Source organism: Calonectris borealis, chromosome 8 (genome assembly GCF_964195595.1).
Source record: "Calonectris borealis chromosome 8, bCalBor7.hap1.2, whole genome shotgun sequence".
Classification (NCBI taxonomy): domain Eukaryota; kingdom Metazoa; phylum Chordata; class Aves; order Procellariiformes; family Procellariidae; genus Calonectris; species Calonectris borealis.
The window spans coordinates 28,821,066-28,840,714 of record NC_134319.1 but is presented as its reverse complement, the minus strand read 5'-3'; the positions used below and the strand labels follow the sequence as shown (position 1 = coordinate 28,840,714).

Genomic DNA, 19,649 nt, shown 5'->3' with positions numbered 1-19,649 from the left:
GACATGAGCTGGGGGCTCCAGAAGCCCCAGTCTCGCAGCCTCAGGGCAGTCTGTGCTGACAGATGGGGTAGCTGCCCCCAGGGAAGCTCAGCTGTTGTCAGCACAGAGCCATGGAAACAGAACTGAAGGAGCTGGAGCCCAAGGGACGTTTTATCCTTGAGAGAGGCTGGTGGGGGGAGGCTTTTAGAAACGTGTTTCCCTCCTACTGCTCTCCAGTTGCCCAAAGGTTGGCTGTCCTTGTCCTCCCATCCTCCCTGGCTGCTTCCCCTCCTGCTCTGTTCTGCTCAGCCTTGCTGCAGGGACCCGCGCATCCCTGCCCCCTTCTCCACAGGCTTCACTTCCCAGGGAGGCCAGAGGAGAGAGAGGCACAGCGCCATGCCACATGAAGCCTGCGGTCCTGGCCCTGGAGTCAGCAGCTTCTGCTGTCCCCCATGCCACAGCCGCTTCCTCTCTCGCACAAGATGTTTTCTTTGCGTCTGGAAGCTCCATCGCTGCAGACTGTCCCTGGGAGAGAGCAATGGGATGCGAGAGCTGGAGCCTCCTTAGAGAGGTGCCCGGCCCCAGGGCTGCAGGCACCAGGTTTGGGGTGGTTTTGGGACACGTGTGCGTTAAGGAGTGGGGGTGCTTCGCTGGTGCACCGCCTTGCTTCAGTGAGAGCTTCACGTGGCCTCTCGTGCCACCCGCTGTGCATGTGGCTTCTGCCTCTGACTGTGGGCAGGTTTTGTGCCAAACACGAGCCTGTGCCATACCTGGGGCACGGTGCTGGCGTGTGTTTGGTTGCCATCGGTACATTTATGAGGGCATCTCAGGTTTCTTCACGTGTCAGTGAGGCCCAGACATCGTCACAGCAGTGCAGACACCTACACAGCGGAGGATGCTGCGCCTGTGCTTTCCCTGGGAACAGTGTGTCCAGGATGTTTCCGTTTGGCAGGAGGCACAGAAGGGTACAGGACTGCCAGAGCGTGGCCGCTTCCCGTCGGTGTCATCCTAAATTTCAGTAAGCACATGGAGGTCTGCAGTCATGGCTAGGAGCCTGTCTTCGAAACATGAACTGCTTGCGTGACCCCAGCGCATGCAGTCTTACTGGAGAGCCGCAGGCATGGCACGCAGTGCTGTGCCATCAGGACGGCTTCCCCGTGACCCAAAGCACGCGGAGGACGAGAGCCAGGCTGTTACGGGTGATGGAAAAGGAGCCAGGCAGGCTGCAAACCGCAGGGGTGGGATGCGTGGGTTTGCTTGGTGCAGGCAGGCAATGCAGGCATTTTGGGAAGATGGGTTGCAGCCCACCAGAGAAGCCCCACGTGCGGGAGCTCTCCGCAACTTGCTTTGGGCGGACGATGCCCAAGTGTCCCCGTCCACCCGCTCCCTCCTGGCCCCAGCCTTCCCCGCGGGACAGGGCTCGCCCTACCCCACGAAGGCAGCTTGAACACCGGGCCCACGCACGGCCGCCCCGCGGGGCTGTGGCTGGGCTGCGGGGAGCCCCCGCCGCAGGTGGGAAGCACCGCCCGGGTCGGCCCCGGTCCCGCCCCGCCGCCCGCTCGGCCCCGCCCGAGGGCCCGTCCCGCCGCGGAGGGAGGGAGGGAGGGAGGGAGGGAGGACCGACGGGGCGGGAGCCCGGCCCGGCCCCGCCCGCGCCCACCGCGCCGCACCTGAGCGAGCAGCGGCGGCTCCGCGCCGGCCCCGGCCCCGGCCCCCTCCGCCGCCCGCCCATGGCTCGGCCGCTGCCGCTGCTGCTCTGCCTGGCCGCGCTGGGCGCCGGCTGCCGGGCAGGGTCCCCCCCCGCCGGCACGGCCGGGCCCTCCGCCGAGCCGCTGCAGGACGAGGCGGACAACCAGGAGAACATCCTCTCCCAGGTACCTGCTGGGGAGCGGGGGGGGGGGGTGCGGGGCACCCCGGGGGGTGCTGGGCACCCGCGGCGTGGGGCTGGACAGTGCCGTGGGGATGCTGTGCGCGCGCCGGGTGGTGCTGGGCGCTGCCTGGGTGGTGCTGGGAGATGCTGTGCGCTCGCCCGCGCTGCCCGGCGGTGCTGGGTGAGCGCAGCTGCGGGGAGATTTACGGGCCGGGGTACGGTGAACTGACTGAAGCCCAGCGGGGAGCAGTTCTCAGCATCCATCCTATCGTTTCCCTGGGGGGGACTCCGAAAACGGGGAGCTCCTTGGGAGGGGAATTGGTGGAGCCTCTTTGTGTGCGGGGGGGAGGGATCCAGACTCTTTCCCCGCCAGTGGGATGCGGTGGAGGTTTCTGTTAGATTTGGCCGATCAGACTGTGTGCTATTATCTGCCCTCGGAAATGGCTAACGTGGAGACTATTGGAAACATACCGTCAAAGTTATTTTTGTGCTTGGGCTTTCAGAAGCGCTGTCTGCAAATCTCCGTGAAGGAAATTCCTGGCATTGTATGGGGCTAATCAGAAATACTGTTTCACCACCAGGTTACGCTGCTTATGGGGTGGCTTTCAGTCACCCTTCCAGCGCACCCTTACCCTGTTTGCCCGCGTACAGAAATCTTGCTCAGGGTAGCAGGTGACTTATTGGGTCTACTGGACTCAAAGCATTGAAAGACAGCAGGATGGGGTTCATATTTAAAATTCTCATATTTAAAATTCAAAGCAGTTAGGTCTGTTTTACACAAAGTGTAATAAAAATACCCCGGTGGAAGAAGCCAGTTTTTACTCCTTTTGTAGGTAGGGATCAAAAAGCTCTGCGCTCTCTAGAAAACTTCTTGGTCAGCAGATTTCGGAAGAGACGGCCAGTTTCCTCGAGGTTCAGGGTGTCCAAACTGCCCTTGTCTGGACCTCGAGGTCCAGGGTGTCCTTGTCCTTTGCTGGGCAAGCAGAGGACAAGAAGTTTGCTAACTGCCGGTGGCCTGTGCTCAGCTGTTAGGTGACTACGACAAGGTGAAGGCGGTGTCCGAAGGCTCCGACTGTCGGTGCAAATGCCTGGTCAGACCCCTGGGCCGCGGCGCCTGCCAAAGGATTAACGAAGGCGCTTTCAAAGCGGAGGACTTTTACACGGTGGAAACCATCACGTCAGGACCCAGCTGCAAGTGTGCGTGTGTGGCCCCCCCCTCGGCGCTCAATCCTTGCGAGGGGGACTTCAGGCTGAAGAAGCTGCGGGAGGCAGAGAGCAGCGACCTGAAGGTAGGAGAGCAGCTTGAATTTGGGGCTCTTTTGGGAGGGGGAGATCTTCTGAAGCCTTTTCTTTCTGAGCTTTTTCTATAAAACTTTTTTCCTAATCTTTTTTCTAAAAAAATCCCGTAGTTACTTTTATATCTGCATGTTTTATGTAAAAATCAAGCTCAGCTTAAGGGATTGATTCAAGCAGCTGCAGTCGATGATTCACTCATCAGCACGCTGCTCGATTTATCCCGTGCTGCCTGGGGTCGGCCGTGGCTGCCTGCGCTGGAAGCCCAGGAGGGACTGGGCTGCTCCCTGCCCTTTGTCCAGCGCTAAGTGTCCCCGGGGAACAGCTCTGCTCCGCTCAGCAGCTGCCAGGTCTCGTTCCCATCGCAGAGAGGGGCTCCCGAGGACCCACGCAAAAAGCTGTTTTGGCTTCCGTGGGCCAAAAGCCACTGATGCGTCAGCGTGAGGGTGTGTTACGCAGCTGGCTGATGGCAGGATGGGTTTTGTTGTTTTAAATGTTGATACTTCTATACTATTTAGCATTTTATCTCTTTAGTAATATTTGCCTCTTTTCCAAATGTGACGGTGTTTGCTCTAAGTACTCGTGACTTTTCTTGGATGCTTACTTTTGCTGGTCTAGGAGCTGGCATCAGACCCCACCGAGTTTTCCAGTTTGTTACCTGGGTAGGGCAGCAGAAATCCTCCCCAGAGGGTCACTGGCTTGATCCAGCCCTGGGGAGTCCCCAGAGTAGAAGGTCGCGTGCTGGTGGCACTCGTGTGGGTGGTGAGAGGATGTAACCCGTGGCAGTGCTGCTAGTCCCAGCTCAGGTGGGAAGGCAGGCATCGTGCGAGGTGCTGCAGGGCAGCCTCCCACCAGGGCCATCACGATGGGTTTGTTCTAATTAATTCGGAGTTCAGGGATGTGTTGCAGTCAGACAAGTTAGCAGCTTGTCCAAGCTCCTCTGCAGCTAGGGAAGATAAACAGGCACAGGCAGATAATCCATCATTTCGGGGAAGGAGGAGTTCCAGTCTGGAGTTGTTTGGTGGTCCCTTGTCTGCAGGAGAAGCCAGGATGTCCCACTTGGCCTTAGACGAGGAGCTGCGGTTAGGGGAGGGGACACCCTCCGGGGCGGCAGAGCGACCCCTGAAGTCCCTCACCCGGAGGCAGGCAGAGCTGCTCCACCAGCAGCTCGCACCTCTCTCCCCGTCCTCTCCGGAGCCGGTCAGCCTCCAGGAGGAGCAGAGCGGCGTGCCTGGCTGCGCCCTTGGCTCCGGCTGCCTCTTCCCGCCGGGGAGCTGCTCACAGCCAGCTGTGGTGTGAAAGCTTGTCCTCTAGGAACTGGCCCGGGCTCCCCCGCTCATTTCGCAAGGATCTGCGGCCAAACGATTTCACAAGGTTTATCCAAATATACACACGTGGGGTTTTTCATTGCTGCAAAAGTCAAACCCCGGGAGCTGTGAAAACAGGCTTGCTTTCTCGCCGAGCACAGCGTCCCTCCTGGGGTCGGGCGCGCTGGGAACAGCAACCTCTTGTAGGAGAAGCCGGGAGGCAGGAGAGGACACAGCTCCAGTTCTTACGTGACTCATGAGGAGAGCTCCCACGCTCTGCGTGGGGGGGCCGGGAGGGACAGGACAGGCCATCTCCTTGCTCCAAACAGCCCCAGGGGTTTTACTCTCCTTGCTGGTCTGATGAACATCGTTCTTGCCTGGTCCAGCAGCGGGACGCGCGTGGTTGTGCTCCATATCTGTTATGTTTTAACAGGCTTTCCTATGCTCTGACTCAAAAACCCTGTTTGTGGGAGAGCCGTGGGAAGTTCCCCAAAATGAGAGCCCTCCCTTACAACGGGTGGGCTGGAGGATGCATCCCCAAGGGAACGGCGAGGAAGGGAGTAGATAAGCCGAGGGAGCAGGGGTCCCCCTGGGGCACCCCAACCCAGTGCCGAATGGCTGCGCTGGGCATCCCAGCTGAAGGTTTCAGTCCCATCTGTACCTTTAATAAGGTCCTGTGGGAATGCATGGACCATCAGACAGTGAGAGCCAAAGTCTGCAGTGGGTGAAGAGAAGGAAATACTGAGCTGATGTGTGCATCAGTATGGTGTTTGGGGGAGGGCCAACTTGGTGTTGGCAGGGGTCCGCTGACTCTAAGATCTATTTTTGTGAAATTGCAGCTTGCTGCTCCTCTGCTTCTAGGCATGGCCTGCATTTTGGGGGTCTCGGATGCAGATTCTGTGCAAGGAGTCTGTGTTCAGGAAGATTTGGAAGGTGGTTAATAAAGTCTGCAACCTTTGTGCGTTGATGGAAATTATCCAGCCTGGAGGGAAAGCGCATGTCTCTAGCGGCTGTCTGGCAGGTTGCGTGCATTGTATCGGTCATCTCCGTTCAGTTCTCGGTGGAAAGTGGATGCATAGCCATAAAACAATCCTTGTCTCTTAACGCTGCCATTTTATCTGGCCCAAAAAATCTTTCCTTTGCAGTCTCTCCACAGGGAGACTGCAGAGGCTGGGGTGGAAACTCAGAGTGCTGCCAGCAGTGCTGCCTGTACTTCTCCCATGTTTATGGAGTTCTGTTGACCAGTTTGTAGCTCCTGGGAGAAAATGTCGCTGTCTTGTAGTGATTCCCATGCATTGAAAATACTTCTCAGCTGTCGGGGCTGTAAGTGCAGTGCCATGCTGTACGTGTGGGGACTGGACACGTGGGACTGGAGGGAGCAGGCGCGTGCAGAGGCAGGGAATGACCTGGGAGCTCTCCCCACCAGCCCATGCCTCGCTCAGCACTGTCCTCTGCAGAGTGAGCACCAGGAACCGTACGGAATGCAGGACGAGGGTATTGCTGTCTGGATCCCCAGGGTCGGTGAGCAGGGGCTGGTGCTGGGCAGGACGCGGGGACGCAACCCTTCCTGCTGCGGGAAGGGGGTGAGTTAAGTACAGCACATCTCTGAAGTGAGTGGTTGAAGGAGAAGGCAGTGTCCCTCTGATAAAGTTGTTCTCCAGGGAAGCAAACTATTACCAGGCTGGCACTGAATTTCAGTTGCTTCACTCTTGCATTTGTGAACATTTCAATATTTTTTTTTTAACAAGTTTTTTCTTGTTCCAGGAAAAAAAGCATGGGATGGCACGAACTCAGAGTCTGAGCTAAACTCACTTTTATATGAGCTGCCGTTTGCTTGTTGTCTGTTTTGTTGCCAGTCATGTCACTGGTGGGGTAGTTAAGCCTTTGGGCTTGTGAGAGAGCTTGCCTAGAGCTGGCAAGGAGGGCCGTGCTTCTCCTTGCTCTGCTTACTAACCCCCCGCACCCAAAACATGCTCCTGAAGCTCTGCAGAGGTGGCGCGTGTTGCTCTGCATGCTGGGCTCTGACCGCGGCAGCAACGCAGCAGGGCTATATAAGGAAAAACTTGCGTTTTAATAAACTTCTTGCACTCAGATGCGTGCGTTGCCCTTGACTTTTCGGCTGTAGAAACCATGCGGCGTACTTCATAGCAACTGCCTCTGACGGACGGTGTGTTCCCTTTGCCTTGCAGCTGTCCTCCATTGTCGAGATGCTGGAAAGTGCCTTTTATGGCTTGGACCTTCTGAAGCTGCACTCGGTCACAACCAAGCTGGTGGGTCGGGTGGAAAAGCTCGAGAAGGTAAGATGAGTCCTGCTCTCCTTCGAGGTTGTTGCCTTCGGTGGGACTTGCCTCAAATCAGGTACTTGGTACCTTTGGTGCATTCAGAGCCTCGTTCCTTTTGGAAAAAATGTTAGTTATCCCTTCGGCTGAAACTGAACTAGACCAGACCAGACTCTCCACTGCTCCTCACAGGCAGTGCCCAGGGCATCACCACCCCCTCAGCCTCCCCTGACCCTCTCCAGTTTCCCCTATCCCTCGTGGCCCAAACTGGGTGCGGGATCCCAGCTGTGGCCTCACCAGGACCAGCATCTCCTCGGGGTCCAAGGGGCCTGCTGTTAACTTTTTCCTCTTCTCAATTTTCTGTCTGTGCTGGCGTGATAGTTGCTCTCAACCAGGTGCTTTTGTGCTGTTTGATGTGGGGGTGAGCGGTTCAGGGCCGGTGCCGGGACATGCTCACCGGGACAGCTGGTAGCCAAGGAGGTCAAATTCCTTAAGGACCAAGTTACATCTTGGCCTGTGTTTAAAAAGAGCTGAACCCTCAGCACTGCTAAAAAGATAGATAAGATAAAGTACCTTCCATTTTTTTAGAGCAAACTTCCAGTGAAATCATTTTCACTTCCATAGAGTTTAATATTTCTTTGGCTAGTACAACGTAGGGTTTGCACTTTGTTGAGCTGCGCTCAGCTATGTAGCAACAGGTTGCCAGATTAAATACTGGAGTTTTCTCCCGTGGTCCATATCTGGGACAGTAATTCCACATTCTTGTCGGAGCGGAGCAGTCCCGTTCGTCTGCAGCCAGGAGCCAAGAGGCGATGATTTATAAAGCCAAAATTCCACTTGCAAAGTGTTTCGGGAAGGCACGGCGTGCTCCATCCCGGGGTCAGGAAGGAGACAGCCGAGAGGAGCACGCTTGCCTGGGGGCTCTGGGTTTCCAAGCATGGCAATTGACCCAAGAGGGGGAAAAGGGGTTTTGAGGTCTAAAAATAACAAAGAACCAATGTTTTTGTTTGCAATCCCACCCTCTTCCTGTGGTTTAGCTTATTCTCCAGTTGTTACTTGGGTTTGCTGCCGAATCTTTGCTAATTAGAGGAGAGGAGGGAAGTGGGAACTGTGCCGCCAGCCCCGTGCCGCGCGTCCCCGTTGGGGACCTTCACCGCTGCGGCTCTGGTAGCCACGGGTCTGGCGGCGGGGTGAGCCGTGCCCTGCGGCACGGTTAGCTGGGCTCATCAGGACCGACCGATGATCTGTTCCTATTTAACATCCACAGTTGCTGGATTAGGGATGATGGAGGGGACAACACGTTTTTGGTATCCTTTAGGGATCTGTGGTCCGTGTATTTGTCTCCCCCTGAAGCTAGTTGGCTGAAAATGATGCTGTTAGACATTGTCACCTGTAAACGGGTCAGACCAGAATGACACAGCCCATCAGGTCAGTGAGTGGGGAGGTTCCTCAAAGACCTTGCCGATGGTCGAGTCGGAGGCTAAGGTAAGGTAAGATTAGGGGTTTGGGTATTGACAAATGACACAAGTGATTACTTCACGCGCGGGTACCACTGCGCTCTTCTTCAGTACCGGAGTGGCCGGGTCTACCAGCCGGTTCCTGCACAGGGGGTTCAGCGCGATCCGTGCTGGTGGCACTTCTCTGGGCACGCCGGGGTGACCTTGCAGTGTGGCTGCTCTGCTCGCAGCCCGTCGCAGTGAGGCAGAGGGGCAGAAAGCTCGGTCTGGCTGAAGTAGTTTGGTCAGAGATGGAGCAGTGAAGGTGTAGGAGGGGAGAATTCACAGATTTGGGTCTTTAATTCCCCAGAAGCGGAGCTGCGGGATCATGTAACAAGCAGCTGAAGCTGCCTGCAGGCACTTGGACGGGATGGGGAAGGACAGCGGAGGTCTGGGTTAGATGGAGATTCCCCAGTGCCGCTGGGGCAGGGCAGGGCTGGCGCAGGCAGCGCAGGCAGCAGGTGTGAAACGCTTCCTGCTGCTGGCTTAGCACGTAAATTCCTGTTGAGAGGAGGAAGAGGAGGATCACACCCTGCATTGGCCACGGGATCTGATACATCGGACAGCTGAGATGCTGAACAAGAGCCTGGCATGGCTTCAAAGCATCGGCCTCCCAGGCGGGTGTGCTTTTGGCAGCTGCTCCCCAGCAAAACAGCTGAGCGGCCTCAAGCAGCATCACAGGCTGGGCTTTGGTGGTGCCTCCCTGCTCAAGGGGAGGCAGATTTTATTCCTCAGCAGGTCATAAGCCAAACGTTACACAGAATAAGTGATAAGGGCACAAGGCTGTCGGAATCAGCCATCCTCCCAAAAGGAGGAGGGTGTTGAAGCTGCTTCTGCTCCTGCGCTGCTTCTAGGAGAGCATCAAGAGACCCCTACTCCTTTTCTTACTACAGCAAAATGCTTGCTGAAAAGTCCCTGCTTTGGCTCTAGACTCAGCCTTAAAATGGCATGATAAAGCTGTGACTCACAATTCCTGGGTAAAGGCTGGGAGTTCGGATACCCATGAAGGGAGTTGGGGGTTAACTGGACTCAGGTGGTATTTTTGCAGAGATGAGAAGGTATTGAGAGGTGTTTCCAGTATAACAAGGTATTTTACACAAATGGTGTCGGTCAAGGAAACGAACCCCCAAATACTTGGTCCGCAGAGCTAGCGCCTCCTCTAGCGAGGCAGCTCCTCTGCTTCGTCTTTAGCTTGCAGCTGTTGCATCAGCTGGCGATTTTGAGGTCGCAGATGGAGGTCGCAGGGGTTTAGGAGAAATTAATGGCAGGACAGATTGAAAATGAAGGATCAGGGGGAACCGCCCCCAGTCTCCGTGCAAAAATCCTTTGATTGATGTGCCACCTACTCAAAGCAGTTGCCATTTCGGATGTAAAAGACCAAGGAGCGATGAGCGGAGACTGCAACAACCCCTTGGTGACAAGGTGTGCCTACGGTTGGGGGACTGAGAAGGGCAAAGGGGTTTGCCTGCCCTGGGCTGCCCGATGAGCTGCAGCCAGCCCCAGCTCCCTCCCGGTCCCGGGACAGCTCTCTGAGGGTCACTGGCTCTCTTCCTCTCCCCAAATTCTCCCTCTCTTCTGTGGGAGCGGAGGGTGGTGGGGAGGAGCAGTCCCCGCGTGCGGGCGCTGCGTGGCCAGGCAGCGGGGCAGGACCGGGAGAACAGAAACCAGGCGAGTGGGATGCCGACCTCCAGGACTGGCCTCGGGGGTCAGGCAGGCAGCGGCCAGCCAGGATGGGACCCTGCTAGGAAAGTGGGATTAGTAAGTGGGAGATGAACTTGCTGCCATAGGCAAAGGACGTGAGGCTAAGACTTCAGATGTTTTAGCCGGTCTTTTCCTCTTCCTTCTATGAGCCGGTGAGCGTGGCTGAAGATGGGTGTCGAAGAACCTCAAGGCCACTCTCCTGCTCCGTGGGGCCCTGTGGCAAAGAGTGGATCTGGGATGTGCACACCAGGGGTGGGGTTTCTGGATCCCCCTGGGGTCAGGGGCACCTTCTCGGTAGCTGAAGTGCCCAGCTCCATGGAGAAGTCCAGCCGTGCGCCCAGGATGGGAGCACAGAGCTCGCTGGCTCCTTGGCTGTGGTTTGGGGGCCGTGGAGCATCCCTTGTCTTTACGTGGGATAAAGTCTCCTCTCTTGCTTTTCTAGGGCATGTCCAGGAACTTCACGCAGGAAGACCACCGGGCAGGAGCCAACGTGGAGGAGCGTCCGCAGGATCCCCACCGCAGAGACAGGGAGAACTGCTCCAACCTCATCACCAACAGCCTTGCCGACATTGAGAGCTCGCTGCAGCGGGACGCCGAGGCTGCCTACACGCATGCAGAGGTATGACCGCCCCAGCGGGTGCCACAGCTCGAGGTCGCTGCCGCCGCGCCAGCCAGCCCGGAGGGTGTCTCCTGGATGTGGCCCCTGGCAGGCCACCGGCCCGGCGTTATTTTCTTCTCAGCTCAGCTGACCCTGTTTCCGTGCCTCCGGCTCCAGCCTGCTTCTCTCGGCACAGCCCAGCTGCCGCCGGGACGTAGGAGGGAACAGGAGCAGGCTGCTCCCTGGGCCTCCCCCCTTCCCGTGGTGTTGTTGGTTTTCGAGGTCAGCGGCGGCCGTGCTGCTCGGAAAGAGTGATGTCATTGCGGGGCCGGCTGGGAAGCGCTGGGAAACTCGGAGCCTTTGATTAGCAGGGCTTGGGGGCTCGGTGGAGGGACAGCCTGTCGCCCTCCCTCCTGGGGAATTATCCCTCCCCAGCCAGCCCCTGCGCCTGGCGGGCTCCGGGCAGAGATTTGGGCACGCCGCTGGCTCCGGTGCCCGGCTGGGCTGCGGGGGTCCCTGCGGGGTCTGTGCAGCCCCAGAGAGGGGTGTCTTGGGAAAAGACCTGCCCAGGCTGTCCTGACCCCCTTGCTGCTTTGGTGGTGCAATCGAGGGTGGCCTCACGCTGCTCTGGTCTGTACTGGGTGGCTCCTGGAGCTTCCTGCCTTCACCCCAGGGTCCTCTCTGCAGGGGCAAAGGAGCTGTCTGGGGAGGGGGAATGGTCACTGCATCATTTCCATCTCCAAACAGGGGTGCTGAGCTCCTGGGGGTGAGGACAGCCGGCACGTTGCCCCCCCCCAGCAGCTGAGAGCAGGCGCTGCGGGTCCTACGTAGGAGTGGGCTCCCCGAGCCCCAGCGGGGGTAAGGGCGGGCTCCCACGCACATGCTGGGGGCCGGTGGGTGGGAAAATGGCACTGCCCACGACATGCCAGCGCTCTGCTCGGGGGGCCGTGCCCGCGGCAGGGGGTGTCCAGCAGCGCTCCCAGCCCCTCTGCCCCTGCTCCCCAGGCCGTAACCTGAGCAGGGGCTCCTCTGCCCGCTGGAGAGGAGCCAGCCCCGGCCAGGCAGCAGAGCCAAGCGCGGGGCTTTTATTACCCCGAGTGACCTCATTTCCCACCGTTCCCCTTTCCTCGCTGTTAATTGCGGCAGGGCTGCGAAGGAACCCTGGGCCCGTCTTCTCAGCCAAATGGGCACCACTTCAACCTTCGGGCTTTCTGATTTCCTTTAATGAGATTAAATCCTTCAGGCGTGAGCTGCGGCAGCCGGTCCCCCCTGGTCCCTGTCCCGGGGGGTCCAGTCCCTGTCCCGGGGAGTTCCCAGTCCCACTGGGATGGTGCCTGCAGCCTCTTTGCTCTACCAAATCTTGGCGCATGCCGTGTGCTCCCTCGGGATCAGCCACCGGCACCGGTCCCTGGCGTGCAAGGAGGTGTCGGGCGGGTGGACATGCGAGCGGTCGCAGTGAGGGGTGTACCCTGCAAATGCCGCCCTGGGGTGCCCCCGCTCTGCCCGCACGTCCTCTATCCCATAGCCTGTGCCTCACCGAGCACCGAGTCCCAGGTTTGCAGGGTGGCACCAAGGTCAGGCAGAGGCAACGCTGGTCTGCCGTCCCCGCTGTCTCCTGGGGGGCTTCCCACGGCAGAAGGGACTGAGGTTGACCCTGAGAAAGGAGGGACAGAGCGTCCTACCCAGCGCTTGGCTGGCCAACCTGACCTGCCCCGTCCCCCAAAATGTGGCCGTTCTGGTCCATCCCGTAACAACCTCCTGCATCTCTTCCAGGGCAAATATGAAGAAAAATTCCTGAAAGATGAAACCATCTCCCAGCAGATCAACTCCGTCGAGTCCCTCCCGGAGCTGCACCTCTCTCCAGAGGATGAGAAGCCCAAGCAGCTCTTGCAGAGGAAGCTGCACGTAAGGAGCCGGCCTCCTTCCAAGCCCACCATCGTCCGAGGGGTCACCTACTACAAAGCCCAGTCTGCCGAGTCGGAGAACGACATCGAGGAGCAACGTGAGTTGGGTTTGCAGTGGCGTCCAGCGGGATGGCTGGCTGTGGCCTGTAGCAAAGCCAGCATCCATCCCCGAGTCCTGCCTTGTCCCTTGGGAATGTGTGGGCAAAGCGCGGGGGGCCACCATGGAGAGGAGGGCTCGGAGGCAGGAGGAGGTGGGACGACTGGTACCTCACCGCTGTGCGGCCTTTGAGCCCTGCGCAGGGAAGCAGTGCAGCGTTGTTATTCCATGGAGAACCCCTGGTAGCTAAGGAAATAGGTCACTGCTTCGGTTTAAAACACCCAGCATCAACCCCTTTCCAGAAAGTAAATTAGAAGTTTATTACGTATGTTAGTCCTGCAGATCCGCCGGCCCGATGACACCCCGGGAGGTTTGTGCAGCGGCCGGGGTGGCAGGAGGCGGCTCGGAGCTGTGGCTGCCCTGCGGCTCGGCAAGGTGCTGCTCGTGGCTCCGGCCACGGTGAGAGCAGGGGGCCGAGCCCCCAGGGCCCGGCAGCGCCGGGCAGCGCGGGCAGACAAGGCAAGCGCCCGTTCTGTGCAAAGCCGGCTCAGCAGCGAGGTCGGCCAGCAGAGCCGTGCGTGGGTTTGTGAGATCCCTGAGGTGAGGAGGAGCAAAGGGCAGCGGTGGTCCCGTGCCCTGGGTGAGGCACCCGCTTTGGCAGGGTCTGGCTGGGCGCTGCAGCCGTCTCCATCCTGCCCCATCTCGGGGAGCTGGCAGGATTGAATCGCGGTCTGTCACCTCCTGCTCTGCTCGGCCTGAGGTGGTGGACATGGATGTGACAGGGTCTCACTGACCTCCTAACGTGGGCACCATCAGCCCCTGCCAATTGTGCAGCCCTTCTCTGGCTGGAAATTAAGAGCAAAATCGCATGGATTTAGTACAAGAAAGCCTGGAGAAGTGGATGGAGGAGCCAGAGTGGTGGGGCAGGCGGAGAGGGGCCGTAGGGGACCTGCTCCTGCTCGCTGTGGGGCTGACGCCCACGCCTGTGTTTGGCAGCGGACGAGCTGTTCAGCGGGGACAACACGGTGGACCTGCTGATCGAGGACCAGCTCCTGAGGCCCAGCGGCCGGGCGGGCGAGGGCGTGAGGAAGCCCTCCCCGGTGGGATGGCCGCCCACCCCTGGCAGCGACCCCACCACCCCGCCGGCCGCTGACACTGCCGCGACAGCCACGGTGCCCCTGTCGCCTTCCACGTCCACGGGGCCCACCCTGGACCCCACCGCTGTGAACCGGCTGACCCCCACCCCAGAGACCACGACTGCTCCGGCGGGGCTGGCAGAGGAGGGGACCCCGCAGCTACCGGCAGCCTTGGCCAGCACAGTAGTGGCCACAGCCACAGAGAACCTGACCGCAGCCACCAGCCCTGTCCTCAGCCCTGCTGTGGCCACCACTGCTGGTACCTCAAGTGATGTGGGGACGAGCCCTGCCCTGGAGAGCAGCCCAGGAGCTTGGGAACAGGCGAGCACCCCTGCGACGCCGGTCAGCCCCACCATCCCCGCCACACCGAAGCAGGCCCTGGAGGAGGAGGACATCAGGAACATCATCGGTGAGTGCCTGCAGGTCCTGCGCCGATCCAGCTGTGCACATGGGGGTTGGCTTGTGCCCATGGCGTGTCCTGCTAAGCACAGCACAGCTGATCTGGTCACGGGTGGGAGGTGTCGTGGAGATGATGGCTGGACAAGTGCTTTACCAGATTTTACTTGCATGTTAACTCTGGAACCTACTGTAGTCCCCTTCCAGTTTGAGGGGCTGGGCAGGGCAGGAAGAGGCCTCCCTGGAGATGGACCTGGGACAGGTCTCGGTCAGGGCAGGGACATGGCTGAGGCCATGGGGAGCTCTTTGCAGCATCCGGCTGGTGCTGCTGGGCCTTGTGAGGCTGAGCCCAGGCCGAGGCAGCGGGGGTACCTGCTGGGTGGGCAGGGAGCTGGAGGGGGGGTGATGCCTGCAGACCCCCGGCAGGAACGGGGAGAGCGTGGCCACCCTCCCTCAGGCCTCGCAAGCCTCTCTCTGCCCACGCAGGGCGCTGCAAGGACACGCTGTCCACCATCTCGGGGCCCACCACCCAGAACACCTATGGGCGCAACGAGGGGGCCTGGATGAAGGACCCCCTGGCCCGGGAGGAGCGGATCTACGTCACCAACTACTACTATGGGAACACGCTGGTGGAGTTCAGGAACCTCGACAACTTCAAGCAAGGTGGGCTTGCGCCATCCTCGGTGCTGCACCAGCCGCCGCTTGGCTGGTCCCAGTAGTGTCCCCGTTCCCTGGGATGCTGCATCATGGGGAGATGCTCTGCCTGGGGACCCTCCCCTCTTGGGCACCGGTACCCAGCGTGTGGGGTTCAGAGCACGGGGCAGGTCAGGCTGCCCATGGTGGCTCTGGACTTGCTTGTCACCATGCCAGGCTGCGGCTGGTGGCTGGGAGGGAGTGCAGGCAGGGTGGGGGGCAGAGGGTGCTGGGGGCTGCTGCGGCGGGGCCACCAACCCCAAAGTAAAAGGGAGGGTCTTGCCAGCAAGGTGTCTCTGCCCTGCAGGGCGCTGGAGCAATTCCTACAAGCTCCCGTACAGCTGGATCGGGACAGGGCACGTTGTCTACAATGGCTCCTTCTACTACAACCGGGCCTTCACGCGCAACATCATCAAATACGACCTGAAGCAGCGGTACGTGGCCGCCTGGGCCATGCTGCACGATGTGGCCTACGAGGAGTCCACCCCGTGGCGGTGGCGGGGCCACTCGGATGTGGACTTTGCCGTAGATGAGAACGGCCTGTGGGTCATCTACCCGGCCATCAGCTACGAAGGCTTCAACCAGGAGGTGATTGTGCTGAGCAAGCTGAATGCGGCCGACCTGAGCACCCAGAAGGAGACCACGTGGCGGACGGGGCTGCGGAAGAACTTCTATGGGAACTGCTTTGTCATCTGCGGGGTCCTGTACGCAGTCGACAGCTACAACAAGAGGAACGCCAACATCTCCTACGCCTTTGACACGCACACCAACACGCAGATCATCCCCCGGCTGCTCTTTGAGAACGAGTACGCCTACACCACGCAGATAGACTATAACCCCAAGGACCGCCTGCTCTACGCCTGGGACAATGGGCACCAAGTCACCTACCACGTCATCTTTGCCTACTGAGACCCCCTGCCACAGTGGGGCACTGCAAGCCAGGGGCCACCAGCACCTTTTATTATTATTTTTATTGTTATTATTGTTATTATTTTGTACAAATCAAAGAGTAAATGATGGGTTTTGTTTCAAGCTGTTTTTTTTATGGTGGATTGTAGATCGATCCCCAGGCCGGAACCACCCCCTTCGTCTTTGCTGTAACCCTGCTTCTGCTTTTCCTTCCCACGGGAGGAGGTCCTCCTTCGGGAGGGCAGACCCGGCTCTCCTGCGCACGGAGGAGAGGTGGCCCAGACGCGGTCCTCCTGATGAGGTTTTTAGCTAAAGATGATCAGCCGGAGACCCAGAACCCGGTGCAAAGCTGGCCTTTCTGCTACAGGCACCAGGTCCCCATGGGACGCTGACGTCCGCCTGTCCTGGTGGAAGGGGTGCGTGTCCCATGGGAATGGCCCATCTCTTGGGACCATCTTCCCAGCCGACGGCCAGCGGGCCCTTCAGAGATCCTGCTGTACAACGGGGCTGTGAGCGCAGCTCCGGCAGCCCCTGGTGCTGGCACTTATGCTGAGGACTGTCCCCTCCGGCTGGGGCTCTGCCCTTGGCAACCTGCTCTGGGGGCCGGGCACACCCCAAGCCCTGACTCACGTCTGGAGCGAGCCGGTGGCAGGAAGGGGGACACTGTAAATACGTGTAGATGGCTTTTGTTTGTTCATTTTGTAACCCGAAAGAGTCACCTTTGGCATTTGCCGGGTGAAGGCCCTGTTCTGCCGGGCGCTGGGCTGCCTGGGCGGGGAGCTGCGGGGCTGGGGGAGCCCTCGGGGCTGGGGGAGCTTTTGCTCCCCATCCCGCTGCCGCCCCATCTCCTGCAGGGTCTCAGCCCGTGTGCCCTCACTGCCGCGCTCGCCCTGGTCCGGGCTGTTGGCCATCGGGAGCCCCTCGCAGCGGCACAGCCCCTGCCCTTCTAGCCCGGCAGCATCTTGTATTTACCTGCTGTTAATAATAAAAGATCAATACCTTTGCAGCTGTTCGGGGCTTTCTTTGGGTGCATGGAAATGCACAGGGTTTTTTTGGGTGGGTTTTGGTTCATTTGGGCTGTGCCAGTTTACACACCAAGTGGCAGAAAGGCATGGCTGGAGGGGACCATGGGGGGCTCTAGGCTGCTTGGTCCTGGCGCAGGGCAGGACGGTGTGGCCATGTCCAGCCCTGAGAAGAGCTTGGCTCTGTCATGCCTGCAGTTGCCTTCAGGTCACCAGGGGCTGTGGTGAGACCCCTCGTGGCCTCCTCTTCCCCAGGAGTGAGTAGCTCATGGGGGGGCTGGTGCAGGGTGCCCCCTCCCCAGGAGCAGGAGGGGGGTCTGGGTGCATGTGTCTTGGGCAGTGCCAACGCTGGCCTGAGCAGAGCCACACTCCAGCCCGAGACAGCAGAGACGGCGCTGGCCGCCTAGTCATTTGCTTAAGTAAAACAGTATTAACAAGCAAAATAATAATAATTAATAATAATAATAATAAAAAAAAGAACCATTTTATTGCCTTCAGTGCTAGGGACACAGAGAAAAGAACTACACAGGACAAGAGGTGCTCTCCACTAGCAGTGCCCATGGGTGCTGGCTGAGGACGTGGTGCCCCCAGCCCGCAGCAGCAGCCCGTTCCAACGTGCCGGCTGTGCCAAGCTCAGCCACCACCGCTGGGTCCCCTCCCCAGCTCCCCATGAGCAAACATCCCCCGCCAGAGCAGCGGCCGCCCCTGCCCGGGGCTGCGGGGGAGCTGCGTGCCTCCGGCTGGGGCACTGCCGGGGTTTTTATTTTTGACTATTGTGTGAGCTGGCCCACAGTCAGGTGGGGCCGGGGCCAGGAAAACAGAACTGGTGCAAGGAGCGCAGCCAAACCCCTCACCGAGCCCGGCTGCTTCCCAGCAGCGCGAGCGCCGAGGGGACGGGGGGCCTGTGCGCTGACTACGTGGCAAAGGGCAAAGCTTTTCCATAGTGTTGCAAGGCACATACTTTACAGGGGTGTATTGCTCCTCACCCTCCTCCTCGCCTCTCCGGAGCTGTTTGTCTTGCTGCAGGATCAACCTTTATTTCCCAACAGCCACAGACACAAATAATAATAATAATAATAATAATAAAAAAAGCCCACATCAGTCAGCCAGCGGTTCAGACAATGAAGCAAAGGCGGTTGGCTGGCAAACTGAAGCTCATCATCTTCTGTGCTAACTGCAAAGGGGAAAAAAAATAATGTAACATGCTGAAGTCATTACGAAAGGCCGATGCTCTGCTGGCGTCTCATCCCAGCGGAGCGCCGCAGTGTGCTGTGCGCTGGAGCCCCTCGGCCCAGCTCCGGCCCCGGGCTTGGCTGACAAACTTGGGACCAGTTAACAGAGCCCTGCAGCGGGCTTTGTAACGGCAGCAGTCGCCTGCAGCAAGAGCCATGCCTAGCAGCGCAGTGCTCGGGGGCAAACGGCACACTCCCTGCTGCGTGACGGGTGGCTGTCAGCGCTGGCAAGGCAGAGAAGGGGTGTGTGGGCGTGAGTGCGTGCGTGTGCGTGTCTCTGTGTGTGCCTCTGTTTCGGGAGGAAGGTGCTGTGGCTGTGTCCCACTGAACTGAAGCAGCTCTTCTGCCCCGGCAGGGCCAGTGCTGCTCCACAGACTGTTAGCTGTGAAAAGCATTAAATATCACAAAAAAAAAACCCAACACACCCAAACAAAAAAACAGGGGGGAAAACACAAAAAAAAAGGAAAAAAAAAAACCACCAAACCAGCAGTACAATCTTTAGAAATGCATGTGCTGCACTAAATCACCATCCTTGGGCCAAACCTTTTGCCATGTGGCCGCGTGGGCTGGGGAAGACAGCAGCAGCGTGTGGGCGAGTGCACGCAGGTGAGGGGGGTGCGTCTGTGTGCGCACCGCCTGGGAGGGCAGCCCAAGCCCTGTTCCGCCCAGGCGCCCTGCTCACGGGGGTCCAACCAAGGGAGTCCCCTCCAGGGTGACCGGGAGCAGGACCGTGCTTTGTGGCAGCGTGGGTCGTTCTGCTTGTAGTGCTTTGGCTGTACGCGCGGGTTCCCACCACCCTGCTGGGTGGCTGGGGCTGGGCTGCCCCACGGCGCTGCTGCAACCCTGGGCAGCAGCCCACCGCTTCCCGGCATGGAGGCTGCATGGGCAGGGAGTTGGGGCAGGCCTGTGGATGTGCATGGGGGTGACAAGGAGCGGGACTGTCCGGCCAGGCCCAGCGTGGGGTGCAGGGTTGCGGCTCTCCCTGCACCTGCAGCTGGGAGACGGATACTGCTTCCTCGTACTGCCTCGAGTGCACTGGGGGGGAGCCTGATCTCAAGCACAGATCGCCGCGGCAGGACCCCACCTCAGGAGATGGTTTAACACGGACAAAAAAAAACCAAAAAACAAAACAAAAAAAACCCCAAACAACCCACCACAATTTTGGACAGGGCATAAGTAGCAAGGATGGCCTGTGCCCCTCCGGTGCTGGCCCCAGGCACCAGCTGCTGATGCCGACACCAGGACTGCAGGTGCATCACCCCTGGCACCGCACGCTGTGTGGGTCCCCCAGGCCTGTCCCCGGTGAGGGGCCAGCTGAGCTGTACAATCCCTGGGCAGGATGCAGCCGTAGGGTCAGGCACAGGAGTGGGCTAAGCGGGGTCTGCCCTTGCTGTGCTGATGTGCCGGGAGCCCCGGGGACCCGCCAGTGAAGGAGCTCAGTGTGGCAGCAGGACCTGCTGCATGCCGGGTGCATGGGCTGTGCAGCTACACCGCAGGAGCTACTGCAGGGACTTGACAATAGCCCTCAGGGCATGGGGCGTCTCCGGGACGGAAGGAGATGCGCTGTAGAAGGTGTTGGTGTGATTTCTGCGCTGCTCTCGGAGGTACGGAGGGACAGATGAACTTTTGATGTGGAGGATCCTGGTGTCCATCACTTCACAATCGATCTGCATCATCACCTCGTAGTCCTGCCCATTGATCACATTCTCTGCAAAAGTAAGAAAAAAAAAGTCAGAA

The 19,649-nt window shown here is 59.3% G+C and overlaps 2 protein-coding genes across 6 annotated transcripts in view; one reads left to right on the top strand and one right to left on the bottom strand.

Moving 5' to 3' along the window:
• The first annotated feature begins 1,709 nt into the window (after positions 1 to 1,709).
• On the top strand, positions 1,710 to 17,876 carry OLFML2B (olfactomedin like 2B). The gene is made up of 8 exons (XM_075156600.1): positions 1,710 to 1,853; positions 2,875 to 3,138; positions 6,639 to 6,746; positions 10,368 to 10,544; positions 12,297 to 12,525; positions 13,521 to 14,069; positions 14,543 to 14,719; positions 15,057 to 17,876. The coding sequence occupies exons 1-8, from the start codon at positions 1,710 to 1,712 to the stop codon at positions 15,656 to 15,658; spliced, it is 2,250 nt and encodes a 749-aa protein (XP_075012701.1). The 3' UTR covers positions 15,659 to 17,876.
• Positions 17,140 to 19,649, bottom strand: part of ATF6 (activating transcription factor 6) — an 81,806-nt gene continuing 79,296 nt past the window's right edge. For all 5 annotated transcript variants that reach the window (XM_075156591.1, XM_075156593.1, XM_075156594.1 and 2 more), the window contains one exon: positions 17,140 to 19,620. In XM_075156591.1, the coding sequence (XP_075012692.1) occupies positions 19,412 to 19,620 (209 nt within the window). In that variant the 3' untranslated portion in view covers positions 17,140 to 19,411. The remainder of the gene's footprint in view (positions 19,621 to 19,649) is intronic.